This window comes from Camellia sinensis, chromosome 8 (genome assembly GCF_055761805.1).
Source record: "Camellia sinensis isolate YWXY chromosome 8, ASM5576180v1, whole genome shotgun sequence".
Classification (NCBI taxonomy): Eukaryota; Viridiplantae; Streptophyta; class Magnoliopsida; order Ericales; family Theaceae; genus Camellia; species Camellia sinensis.
The window spans coordinates 182,818,048-182,832,840 of NC_138968.1; the positions used below are offsets into that span (position 1 = coordinate 182,818,048).

The window sequence follows — 14,793 nt, forward strand, 5'->3', positions numbered from 1 at the left end:
ATAGCACATATGTGGGATGTTTTAGAGTGTTAAGGGAACTTGAACTTGAGGTTGTGATATTATAATAAATGTAATTAGTAAAACGGAAGAATGGACATAAAAGAGGAATGTTGAGATGGAAATTAAATGAGGAATATTTTGGAATGAGTTAATAAATATATAATGATGTGGCTCCTTAAACATATTTGTTTCCAAAAAGGATTTATGGTTTTCTGATGAAAAGGGATAGTTTTTTATGGTTAAAGGTTTTTCTTAAATGTTCAAATAAATTTTGAGAAAAAGATACTCTACGTATGATATTTTGAAATTACAAAATGTCACTGTAGTATATGGTATCACTATGCATGCATGATCATTTCTATCTATAGGATGGTTATTGTTTTAGAACTATGAGATTTCTATTGGGCAATTGTGCTTACCCCTTGTTGTTTTATTTTTTTTTTATAGGAAGAGAATTTGGATTGATTGGTTGAAGGATTAAAAAATTCATGTATCTCTTATGTGTAATCTCATTGTGCATTGATATTTGTAATTATTTATTTGTAACTCCATAGCGGGAGCTTGGTATGTATTATTACTATTGTTTTATTCATCAAGAGAGAGAACATGTACTATTATATTTCTGTTACTCAAGGGTAATAGATATTTATTTTTTTTTTAAAAAAAAAATGGACCTAAATTTTAGGCTATTCGTAATGTGTCCAAGTAATTAAAATTTGGGGTGTGACACTATGCACTATCTATATATTCTGTACATGTTCATTGTCACATATATGTACCCAAAAACCATCATTAAGTAGTGAAGTTATCTGCAAGAAACAACCAACAAAAAAAAAAAAAAAACAAAAACAAATCTAAAATCTGAAGTGAAGTTATCTACAGTAACCTTATGTTCTTGTGACCTGTGTCACACACTGAATAGGCATTAAAGGGCTCCCTCTTGGAATATCCTAAGTTGCAAACCAAAGTTAGTACATAAATTGCAAACCAAAATTAGTACATAAATACTTTGGTCCAAAAAAAAAAAAAAATGCAAAGGCAAAGAAAACAAAAGATGCTTACATGTGTATTCTCAATTGAAATACCTCTTCTCGATGAAGTTCTGCCTCTGTCTCTGCCAGATGAAGTGCCTCCTCTGCTAACAAATTTGCCTCCTTTGTCAGATGAAGAACCCATGTCTCCGCCAGATGTAGTGTTGCCTCCTCTACCACCCCTGATTGGACCACTCTGACATGTTCTCTTATTGTGCCCAAATTCCTTGCACCAATTGCATTTCAAAGTATAAGACCTCTTGGCCTAACTTGCGCCTGTTGGAGGCTCATGAGCACCCATCTTCCTGGAAATCTTTAGTCTTCCTACCAGTCTTTTCAGAGGTGGTGGCTGTAAAGGCTTCTTATTTATTAGTGTCCATATAGTGCGGTCTGATATTGGATATATAATCCCACTATTGGCCATCAAATATTTTTGCTTTGAGTAATAGGGGTGAACAAAGAGTTCTACATTCATTTTGCTGTGTGAGATAGCAGTCATAGAATGTGTGCATGGAATCCTAGAGATCTCCCACTCTCTACAGGAATTACTCATCCTACCTAGATGCACAATGTGTCTCACTCCCTTATTGTCCCTAATATCATACTTATGCTCTCCTGCATACTCTACTTTGCACTTTTTTAACTCATACAAGGTCTTATCAAGTTTCTTTTTAATGTTCAAAGTGACATTGGACTACCATTGCAATGCTTTTTGATACCCGTTTGAAACTTGCCCATTAACTTACATTTTATGGTCTCTAACATTGTCAGAATTGGTTTACTTCTGGAAATCCCCAACCAATTATTGAATGATTCTGTCATTTAATTTGAACAAATAAACAAATTGAACCAATTCAATAAATTTTAGCAAAAAAGATTCAACTAATTCCAAAGCTAGCATGCTTCAACCAGATAAACAAATTGAGAATAATAAATAATTCACAATATTAAGTAATAATGTTTAATAATCCAAAAAATTACAATTTTCATATAAATTTTTCACAACATCAAACAGATAATACAACATTGAATAAAATCTAACAAAAATCCTAAATCAATAATAATTCAATAAAATCTAACAAGCATTCTTATACTCCAAATCTAGTAAGTAATAATGTTGAATAATCCAAAAAATTACAATATTTGATTAAAAACTAGAAAAAAAAACCCTAAATACCAAAAAATACAACTCTAAAACCATAAAAATTAGTTCAAAATTACATTAACAAAACTCTCAAAACTCTAAAAATTCCTTCATTCATAAACCTTAAACCCACATATTGCATATTTTTTTTTTCAGAAATTTTAATATTGAACAGATTTGTTAGACAACTTACTTGGAAGCCGTAAATAACAAAACAAACCGATTAAAATCTTTCACACTTTGCACTGTGAAAGATAATCGGAGCAGATCTTCGACAAAACCCCTAAGCCATCATCTTCTCTTTCATTCCTTCGTTGCTTACTTTTCTCCTTCCTTCGATTTTCTGATCGTGAATTGTCACGATCCAAACTCGCCCCTATGGGTTTAGCACCGTAACCGGCCAGTAATCCAAGATTACCGAAGGCCTGCTTAACAGTAATACAGTAAAACAGAGTACAGGGGCCTGGTGGAAGCCAATACAGTAAATAAACAATGTCCAATGAGCTGTGACAGTCTGTATGCCAAAAGACTTTTTATACAAATATATACAGTCGGACAAAACAGTATGTACATATAGATAATCATTCAGTTTAGGGACCTAATCGCTATTAAATAGTACAGTATAGTAAACAAAACAGTTACAGAGATAGAAGGGGGAACTAAAATACCCCTAAGCCATAGTTTGACAGGCTCGGAACCTCGCAGTGAGGCACAGTGGTTGGCTTGACAAAACTGGAGCTTACTTGGACGCTTTTAACCACGGTCTGGTGCCTGTACACCTACATATATATATATATATATATATATATATATAAGCAGTGAGCTAAAACCCAGTGAACAACATAATGCGTAAAGGGATTTAGAATGAATGTCCTTACAGTAATGAAAACAGTTCATTAAATCAGTATTTCAGTCGTTCAGTCAGTATAGTCATATGTGGTACATCCATTAGCATAACAGTACAGTAAACAGTAGGTCTTGAAAGACCGAACAGTAAATGATGGCCATTAATCAGTAAATAGTAGTGGTTCCAACAAGGGAACCGACAGAGATCTCTATAACAGTAACAGTAAACAGTAGTTGCTAAGGATGCCACAATACAGTTCAGAATATAGGACATACATTCATTCAATTAACAGTAACAGTTCAGAAAGCAGTATAGTTCAATTGTTCAGAAGATAATCATTTTGAACATATCTTTACATAGTTGTTACTCACAGAGTTCTGGGCTACCGTAAAGCTAGAGCGCGTTCCCAGTCGCCAACCCTACACAGTTACAGATTGAACACACACTAAGCTACACAGTTGGGAAAGATAATAACTTAATCCCTAATTTGCCTCGGTGTGTTCTACATCTATATCCTCATTAAGATGCCTTAAACTAGGCCTAATAATGCCTAGGATGAGATGAGGATGCAAAAATGCACTGTAAAAGCATTTTCAGAATTTTCAGAAAACAGGGGTCACGCTCGAGTGTAGGTTACTCTGCTCGAGCGGACATGCAGACAAAGGTTTCCGCTCGAGCGTAGAATTACCTGCTCGAGCATTCTGCAAAACAGTCAAAAGTGCTGGATAGGTGAAAATCACGCTCGATTGGGCGCTCGACACCCGCTCGAGCAGACATCAAAACAATGCAAAGTGCTGGGAGCACGAATTCCACGCTCGAGTGCCAGTCACCCCGCTCGAGCGTGAGTCCAAATTCTAGAAATTCCAGATTTGAACCTCAAGCTCAAAACCAAGTTTTAAAACGTCAAAACCAATCCTTTTGGGCTAATTTTCCAGAAAACTCCTCAAAACTCATAGTTTAACATGATTCCAAAGCTCAATTGTAAAATCAAAGCCCAAGGGTGTTTCAAACAACTCAATTTCAAACCAATTTTCAAGAATATGAAAAACATGCAAACATGCATGAACTTAAATCATTTCAAAGCTTTAAATACAAGCTCAAATGAGCTAACTCTTACAAAAACATGATGAAACCATGGACTATCACACTATTATGAATATGCATGCACCAATTGCCATGAAATCAACATCAAAATGCAAGGATAAACACATTCATACATGATACAAGCTTTAATCCAACACTACAAGACCAATTCTTGACTTAGCTCATTAAACTATCATGATCCATGCTAGATAGAGCTTAAATATACAATTTAGAGGATGAAATTCATACCTAGGTTCCTCAATGACAAGCCTATAGGTTCAATTTGCCAATTTACTCTTCAATTCTTCAAGTTCTCTAGCCAAACTCTCAAGAACAACTCAACTCTCTCTCACTCTCTATCTTGGTCGGTTGTAGGCAACAAAAAAAAGCTGATGGGAGTGTTTTGATCAAGTGTACAAAGGCTCTAATATGTTTAGCCTACATGACCCACTAACAATGGCATTATGGTGATTAAGTCAAACTATGCAATTATCAATATTTAGTCTAGTTTAATCATACCAAATCAATTTTTAATTAAATATACTATAAAATCATATAAATTTCAATGATCTCAAAACATCAATCAATTTCTGATTTGGCCGCCGATAAGGCCTTCAATTTGCAGTTTAAACACAAAAACACGAACAGATCAATTAACAATCAACAGATAGAAAATGCATTTAAACAGATATAGTCAATCAATCAGTTTCGGATTTCAGTCAGTCAGTTCAGTATTTCGATCAATTCAATTATTAGTCATAATCAGTCTTAGTTTAGCAGTAATCAGTGATTAATCAGTAAACAGTGACGAGAGTTGTTACATGAACCCTAGGAAAAAGAATGAACAAGAGAGGTTTTTTACATTAAGGGTCAATTGTGTCTTTTCACAATATGGTTCAAGGGTATTATGGTTAATTCGACTGTCAAGTTATCGTTGTTCATGCTCTTTTAATGAGAAGGAGGAATCTGTGTATTATTTTTAAAAATATGGAAAGACAGTGTTATTTTTGAAACTAAAGAGGAGGTCCTTGTAATCAAGGTAAATCTTAGGGAAGGTCAGTGTAATTTACCCTTTTTATATTTTTAGCAATATTTAACTGAATTTCATTATTAACTATTTGATAATCTGAAATTACTATATAATATGCGGGTATTCATATATAGCCACATGAATTGAAGAAAGCAGTTGAAGTGAAAGATATGCCAGTCCAAGATTATAACATCAATCTTTATTAAATGTTTATTAAATTTGCATCACGTGTTACAATCCAAATGAAGAACATATACTTTATTTTTGGGAATACTAAAAATCATGAAACTAAACCAGACAATAGAGCTAGCCCTACATTAATTATTTAATTTTTAGATTACACCCATCTCTTCCATCCAAAGCTTGGATCCATCCATTAACCCAGGACTCAATCTAAACATGAGAATGCAAAACTCCATCTGACTGAGAGCTCCATCTCCATCCAAGTCTCCCTCTGTCAACATGCACACGAGCTCGTCGTCTCTCATGTCCTCCAATCCCAGTATCACTGTGTTTCTCTTCAAGCTCTCGAACGTTATCAGACCCTTTTCCACGTCCATCAACAAGAGGAACCCATTGCATAGCTCCCCCATGAACCCCTCTGCGCCGAGCCTCTCAACCATTGATGGAAAGTAGTCTTCGAACAGAAACGGATCATCGGCAATTGCCATTGTAGAGAATGACATGAGAGAGAGAGAGAGAGAGAGAGAGAGAAAGTTGTTTAATAGCCATTGAAACCAATCGGAGGTAGAGATATATATAAAGAGAAGGGAGGAGCAGTACTTTCATTGGTAGCATACATCCATTTCTCTATGTTCTATCCACGTTCACCTTCCTGGAAGCTGCATGGGAACCAAGGATACTTGGGGTGGTGTTATTATGTAGAATAAAGCAGGTTTATGAGGGACAATCACGGACCCAAAAAACACACCAACGTGATTATCGTGTTACCGTTGGGGCTTGTTTAGTCTCGTATGCTGTCTTTTGTTTTGCACTTCCTCCGCCTTGCTTGTTTTCACTTTTCAAAAAATACTTTTCAAAAAATTTTACTTTCTTATTTTTTGTATTTTTTTGTTTTTACTAATTTTTTTTAATATTTTAAGCAATTTTTTTACTTTTAAGACACACATAATATAAATACACCTAAAAACTAAAAAAATTGTAAAAAAAATCTTTTAAAAATTCACTAAATACCAAAAATATAAAAAAATACAAGAATTCAGTACATTTTTTGTATTTTTATGTATTTATTAATTTTTTAAAATATTTTTTCACAATTTTTTTACTTTTTAAATACATCTAAGTAAGGTACATCTAAAAAAGTAAAAAAAAATGTTTAAAATTTAAAAAATATTCACTAAAAACAAAAAAAAACACAAAAACCAAAAAAATCAATTTAAAAAAAACTTAATCCAGAAAACTCAAACCAAACACATTGGGCAAGTGGTCCGAACCAAATCGAACTACATTGATTTTTTTTTTAAAAATAAAAAAATTGAACCAAATCAAACTTCGTTTTATACGCTCGGTTTTATTGGTTTCTAAGAATTTCATAATTTGATTTAATTTTAAATTTTATAGAACTATTATAGTGATTTATCAAAAAGATTGCATAATAATCAATGAATGCCTTAATTATATGAGTGAAATCTACACCCCTATAAGCATCGAATTTTTTATAAATTCTTTTAGAATTCTTAACATTACTCTTAAAAATTGGACTATCAAGTTAAATCATGTGAAAATTTAGAGAAGCGAGAATTTGTGACAATGATTCACGATGTTGAGTGTTTCTAAATAAGAGAATATAGAAAGATAATCTCATGCATTTAAACTATAAGTAATGTTAGATATCATAAAAAATATTTCATAAAAATAATCATGAAAGGTTTATGACCCTTGAATTACACTTAGAATAAAGCCCCACATACTAATCAAGGTAATCTAAGGATCATAAATTTACTTTTCATGAAAATAATCATGAAAGATTTGTGACCCTTGGATTACACTTAGAATAAAGCTCCACACACTAATCAAAGTAATTTAAGGATCATAATTCTTTCATGATCCATAACTTTTCTCTTAAACTATACTAGCCTATCACCCGTGCTATGCTCGGGATAATTATAAATATTTATATTTGTTTTAGATTTTTTTTAATATATAAATTATGTTTTTTAAAGTTTTTTATAAAAATAATTTAACAATCTTATCATTAACCATAGTATATAGGAGAAGTTAAAAAGGGTATTGCAGTAACTATATACAGATTGTATCTATAATTATTTGCATGAGGGGATTTTAAATGTTGATCAAGGAATTTTGACCAAATCAATAAATGTAGGCATGTGGAAAGACATGTGGATTGAAAAAAAAGTTAATAAATGCTGATCATGAGATTTTAACAATATCAATAAATACTGAGTTTTTTTTTAAAAAAAATAAAAAATTTAGAAAATTCAGATTGAGATATTGAAACTCTCACAGATCTTGGGGTTAAAAATTTCTTTTTACTTAATATATAGTATAAGTGAGTTAATTGTTTTAAAGACTTTGTAATTTGATGGCATTTATGTCGATTTGCTAATCAAGTGCCAAAGTTTAAGTCTCTCCCCCATCTCCACCAACATGTTACGGTTTGTGTAATTCTAAAATAAAAAATAAATTGAATTATACAATAATTATTTATTATTTATTTGCATGCGTATGGTTGTTTCCTCATAATATATCAGCTTGTAAGGTCAAGTACAAAAATAAGTGGACATGCACGCTTCGCAGAATTTGTTTTTGTTTTTGTTTTTAACTTCGTAATTGAAATAGAATAGTACACGATGGCGATGGCGATGGCACTGGGAAGCATTTTCTTTCAACTTTTGTTGTAATCACTATGCAAATAGGAGGAAATTTCAATGCACTTTCCTTCGTCAATCATAGCGTACAGTGCACGCAACATAGCCACGCATCTTTCTTTCCCCTATTGACTCATCAATCTTTTAAACAAATTAACACCATATCACGGTTCATTACTTAAAATGAAAGACATATTTAAAGGATAAAGTGACTGCGGTGATCATCTATATACGTTAATAAAAATAAAAATAATAATAATCGAACGTAACTAACTAGTTTCTTTTATAAAAAAATTCTATTCTTATATAATAAATAAAAAATTATAAGTACATCCAAATTTAATCACAACATTAATATCTATAATTTCGGAAACATAAATATGGGTTAACTCTCAGAGACGACATCCATATTAATCCAAAACTTTTAAATTTACTACTCGCCCTTGTGGGTTAGATAAATGTGATAGGAATTATGGTTAAACTAACAAGTGGAAATTCTCATAAGCATTACAGATCTTGTTGAGCCCCGCCGATGCAGACTGAACATTAGAGATATATACACAAGTTGTCGGACCGGAGCTACCCTATACTTCCATGACCGCATATGCTATATAGGAAGTTAGCAGGAAGCTCACATATTGTCTATTCTTTTATTTAATGACAAAAATAAACACAATTCTCTCACACATTTATAATAGTAGTTGTTGTTGAAAATCAAGCCACATCAGATGCCATATGCATCAAGCCCTTTTCTGCTTTCGGTGATTATTTAATTCATTTGCTTTATTTAATTCATATGCTTTCGGTGAGTGTATGCTGATATAGATATAATATATATTAATGTATAGTTAATTATGTAGTGGCCTCGTGGCCTGCTTGTTTGTGTTTTTGGCCTCGTGGCCTCGTGGCCTCCATCTGATCATATTGTATAAACCTCCTATATAATGGAGTAGCATTGTAAGGCTTAAGTCATTGAAATAAAAAGTCTATGTTTAGTCTTTCAATCACTCTCTCTCTCTCTCAATATTAATATTTCTCATGGTATCAGAGCATGTGTAATCTTGTCTCGTCATTTTCGCCTCTTCAGTCAATATTCGAATTTTTCTCTTCTACTCAAATATATCCTTCTATTGCATGACTAAATACGGTCCAGCTTTCGGAATGACTATCAACTCATCCCCCTCTTCTTCTGATATTATCATCTCATCATCTTCATCCTCTCATCAAATGGAAACCTCTCATCTTCCGATCACTGCTCATAAACTGAATGGGCAAAATTATTTACAATGGTCTCAATCCATGTTAATGTTTATACGGGGAAAGGAGAAAGATGACTACATCACCGGAGCCTCGGCGCTACCAGAAACCACAGCATCAACCTACAAAAGGTGGATAGCTGAAAATAATATGGTCATGTCGTGGCTCGTCAACTCTATGACCACTGACATTGGCGAAAATTTTCTGTCATTTGATACTGCCAAAGAGATCTGGGACATGGCAAAAGAAACGTTTTCAGACAAGGAAAACACATCTGAAATCATCCAGCTTGAAAGCTCCCTCCACAATTTACGTCAAGACAATCTTACGGTAACTGAATATTTCAATACCCTTACTCGTCTATGGCGTCAACTTGATACGTTTGAGGTTCATAACTGGCAGTGTGTTACTGATAGTCTGTTATATAAAAAGATTGTCGAAGGGAAGCGTGTGTTTAAATTCTTGTTAGGATTGAACACAAATCTTGATGAAATCAGAGGAAGAATTATGGGAGTAAAACCGCTCCCTAACCTTAGAGAGGCATTCTCTGAAGTCCGTCGCGAAGAAAGTCGGAAAAAACTCATGATGGGATCTCATCAACAACTGAATATGGCAGAAAGCTCGGCTCTTAAGACTCAATTCGCTCCTATCGACAACCGTCAGAAAAATAAAGGAGGTAGGCCTTGGTGTGATCATTGCAGAAAGCCGGGTCACTCGAGAGAAACTTGCTGGAAGATTCATGGAAAGCCAGTAGATTGGAAACCACGTCAGCCTCTTGAGAAAGAAGGACGAGGTAATCATGTAGGTACAAATGAACCATCACCACAACCTGAAGTAAGCCCTTTCACCAAGGAGCAAATGGAGATGCTCCAGAAACTACTACAGTCACAATCTGGTTCGTCTTCCAACCACATCATAGGATCCGGAACCTTGGCTCACAAAGGTAATTCTTTGAACGCCTTTACTGTTAGTAAGAAACGTAAAAAACCTTGGATTGTGGACTCAGGAGCATCTGATCATATGACGGGAGATGCAACGATTTTTGATACATATAACTCATGTCAAAATAATTTAACGGTCAGAATAGCAGATGGTTCACTATCAAAGGTTGCCGGTACAGGTTCAGTTGTGCTGTCTAAGAATCTTATTCTCAACTCTGTTCTCCTTGTTCCTGACTTGGACTGTAATTTATTGTCAATTAGTAAACTCACTAAGGAAAAGAGGTGTGTTACTAATTTTTTCTCCACTCATTGTGAATTTCAGGATTTGGATTCGGGGAAGATGATTGGCAATGCTGAGGAATGCTCTGGACTCTACATCCTTAAGGAACGCCACTATCCACAAGAACAACCTCAAACGGCAATTTGTGGTAGTTCTTTTTCGGTTTCGTGTCAAAATAACGATAGAGCAATTATGTTGTGGCACTATCGCTTAGGTCATCCTAATGTTATGTATCTCAAGCATTTATTTCCTTCATTATTTAATAAAAATCCAAAACCTTTTGATTGTGAAATCTGTCAATTTTCTAAGCATGTACGGTCCCATTTTCCCATTCAATCCTATAAAGCGTCTCGTCCATTCTCACTAATTCATAGTGATATCTGGGGTCCATCCAGAATAAAAAATGTAACTGGTACTAGGTGGTTTGTCACATTCATAGATGATCACACTAGATTAACCTGGGTCTTCCTCATGAAAGACAAATCTGAAACGAGCCAAATCTTCAAAAATTTTCAAATTATGATTCAGACACAATTCCAGTCAAAAATCCAAATTCTAAAGTCTGATAACGCTCGGGACTATTTCAACTCAATTCTAGGAGATTTTTTAGCAGACAAAGGGATAGTTCACTTAAGTTCATGTGTTGACACCCCACAACAAAACGGCATCGCTGAACGGAAAAATCGGCATTTGTTAGATGTTGCTAGATCACTCATGTTTTCCACAAATGTTCCACAATTCTTCTGGGGGGAAGCTGTTCTTACAGCTGCCTATCTTATCAATAGGATGCCATCTAAGGTACTACAATTCCAAACTCCTTGTCAACTTCTCCTAAAATCCTTTCCCACTACTCGCCTCATCTCCACCATCCCACCCAAAATTTTCGGGTGTTCTGTCTTTGTTCATGTCCATCAACAGTATCGAGGTAAACTTGATCCCCGGTCGCTCAAGTGTGTCTTCATTGGGTATTCGTCACATCAGAAAGGGTATAAGTGTTACTCTCCGGTCACTAGGAAATTCTACACTTCCATGGATGTCACATTTTTTGAAACCCAGTCTTACTACCCTAAAATTGATATTCAGGGGGAGACTCCAACCCAGGAATATCAATTTTGGACCCCTGAGTCATTTAGTGAGCCATCCATCACCACCAAAAATCCCACACCTCCTGAGTCATTGAATCCATCTGTACCTGCCGAAAATTCCGAGTTCATTGTTGCCTTGCGGGATAATGAACACATCCAAGAGGAAATGGAGGAAGGAGCACTTTCTCAACAATCCCATGAGGCTGAACCGGGTTCTAATCCAAGCAACATTCCAGGTAACAATCTTCTTACCACAGATAGTACTGTTGATTCTGAGTTCGAAAACAGTATTCTTAATATGCCCATAGCTTGGAGAAAAGGAGTTAGATCATGTACTCAGCATCCCATTGGGAACTTTATTTCTTATGATAATCTATCACCTTCGTTCCGTGCCTTCACTTCTAGCATCACGGAGATACACATTCCTCGGAATATTCAGGAAGCCTTCAAGTCTCCTCAGTGGAAGGCAGCAGTCATTGAGGAAGTTCGGGCTCTGGAAACGAATGGTACTTGGGAAATTACTGATCTTCCAAGAGGTAAGAAACCCGTTGGATGTAAATGGATTTTCACAGTAAAACACAAGGCAGATGGTAATGTGGAACGTTATAAAGCTCGGTTGGTTGCCAAAGGATTCTCCCAATCCTATGGCATTGACTATCAAGAAACCTTTGCTCCGGTTGCCAAGCTCAACACTGTTCGTGTACTTTTATCCTTGGCAGCTAATCTCGATTGGTCACTTCACCAACTTGATGTAAAAAATGCCTTCCTCAATGGTGACTTAGCGGAAGAAGTTTACATGGACATTCCGGCTGGACTTGAGACGACATCAAATTTCAACAAAGTTTGCAGACTCCGAAAATCCTTGTATGGTCTCAAACAATCTCCCAGGGCCTGGTTTGAACGGTTCACTAAGGCAGTAAAAGGGTACGGTTTTGTTCAATGTCAATCCGATCATACATTATTTGTGAAGCACTCCCTAGGAGGGAAATTGGCAATTATCATTGTTTATGTGGATGACATAATTCTAACAGGTGATCATGAAGAGGAAATTGGCTTACTTAAAACATTCCTAACAAAGGAATTTGAGATTAAAGATCTTGGAAATCTTAAGTACTTTCTTGGAATGGAAATTGCTAGGTCAAAGAAAGGTATAGTCGTCTCACAACGTAAATACGTTCTAGACTTACTGAATGAAACAGGGATGCTAGGATGCAAGCCGGCAGAAACTCCTATGGACACAACTATCAAATTGGAAGAAAGTGACGGTAGTGCACCAAGTGATAAAGGGAGATATCAACGTCTTGTGGGAAAACTCATTTATCTTTCTCATACAAGGCCAGACATCGGCTTCTCTGTTAGTGTGGTCAGTCAATTCATGAACAATCCTACCGACAAACACATGACTGCTGTGACCAGAATATTGAGGTACCTAAAAAAGACACCGGGAAAGGGTCTCTTCTTCCAAAGAACAACAAATAGAAAAATTGAGATTTTTTCAGACGCAGATTGGGCAGGTTCAGTAACTGATCGGAGATCAACCTCTGGCTATTGTTCATTTGTTTGGGGGAACGCGGTTACATGGCGAAGCAAGAAACAGTCAGTGGTCGCCCGTAGTAGTGCTGAGGCAGAATTTCGTGCTATGGCCCTAGGTATCTGTGAGGGAATCTGGTTGAACAGACTGTTAGAAGAATTACGAGTTCCATCTGAGCATCCCATGGTTTTATACTGCGACAACCAAGCCGCCATCAGTATCGCTAAGAATCCTGTTCATCATGATCGCACTAAGCACGTGGAGATAGATCGACACTTTATCAAGGAAAAGATTGAAGAGGGAGTTTTTCAAGTCAGCTACACTCCAACAAACTGTCAAAAAGCTGACATTCTCACCAAAGCTCTTGCTCGAGTTAACTTCGAAGATCTGACGGACAAATTGGGCATGATTAACATCTACAACGTTGCTTGAGGGGGAGTGTTGAAAATCAAGCCACATCAGATGCCATATGCATCAAGCCCTTTTCTGCTTTCGGTGATTATTTAATTCATTTGCTTTATTTAATTCATATGCTTTCGGTGAGTGTATGCTGATATAGATATAATATATATTAATGTATAGTTAATTATGTAGTGGCCTCGTGGCCTGCTTGTTTGTGTTTTTGGCCTCGTGGCCTCGTGGCCTCCATCTGATCATATTGTATAAACCTCCTATATAATGGAGTAGCATTGTAAGGCTTAAGTCATTGAAATAAAAAGTCTATGTTTAGTCTTTCAATCACTCTCTCTCTCTCTCAATATTAATATTTCTCAGTTGTGTCTAATTCTATAATCGATTTATGCTTTTTTATTTATTTTCCTTCCCTGAATAAGATGATCCTGAATGTTGAGAAACCAACCACGCACCACTTGACTTGACCCCTAAAGGTCAGTTTTAGTGGTCATCTTAACTCCAATGATAACCTATTTATACTAAGTACTGGCTTCTTTAATAGTCACATGTCTACTGTTTTCCTGTTGATTTTTTTTAATTTTTTTTTATCAAAATATAATTATATTAATATAATAAAGAGTACAAGGAATATAACACAATTACATTAAAAGAGAGAATTAAAAAAAAATAGCATCAGCGCTTAAAGAGCAAATTTCAACTAAATTGGCGTAAGCACTCAAACCAAACAAATGCATACTTGTATTTCACTTTTGAGAAAGTCTGGTTACCTTGATAAAAAAAAAAACAAAAATTTTTATCCAAATTTTAATATCAATAGTATAGATTTAATCTTATTATTGTGGGATTATACTATAAATCAATCTTGACCATTAATTATAGATTTTGAACAATTTTTGAGTTTGTTCGTTTGGGATGGTAGAACCGCTGTTCACTTTTACATTACAAGGATTCAGGTTGCAAACTTTTAAAGATTATTGTGTTGACCTAATGTCTATGAGAAATCATGCGATGATTAAATTTTTAAACTAAATTTATTTATAATTTGAAGTGGCAATACTCATTGCAGGAAAAATTGCCTTTTCCGCCGTTTCAAAAATGCCGCTATAAATGGCAAAAACGTTGCCAAAAGGGTATGCCAACGTTTCTACTTTACGTTGCTGACATGGCCGTTGCCATAGGTATAAGGCGCTTTATGAACGTCGCTAATACTGGCAGTGGCATTTTCATAAACATCGGTATAATATGCAATCCATTAAAATAATAACTGATGACGTCACAGGAGATAGTGACGTTTTGAACAA

At 35.2% G+C, this 14,793-nt stretch overlaps 1 protein-coding gene across 1 annotated transcript; it reads right to left on the reverse strand.

Moving 5' to 3' along the window:
* Window positions 1–5,467: 5,467 nt before the first annotated feature.
* On the reverse strand, window positions 5,468–5,806 carry LOC114262158 (calcium-binding protein KRP1). Its single transcript, XM_028202519.1, has one exon. It carries the CDS (start codon window positions 5,804–5,806, stop codon window positions 5,468–5,470), a length of 339 nt encoding a protein of 112 aa, XP_028058320.1.
* Window positions 5,807–14,793: the final 8,987 nt, after the last annotated feature.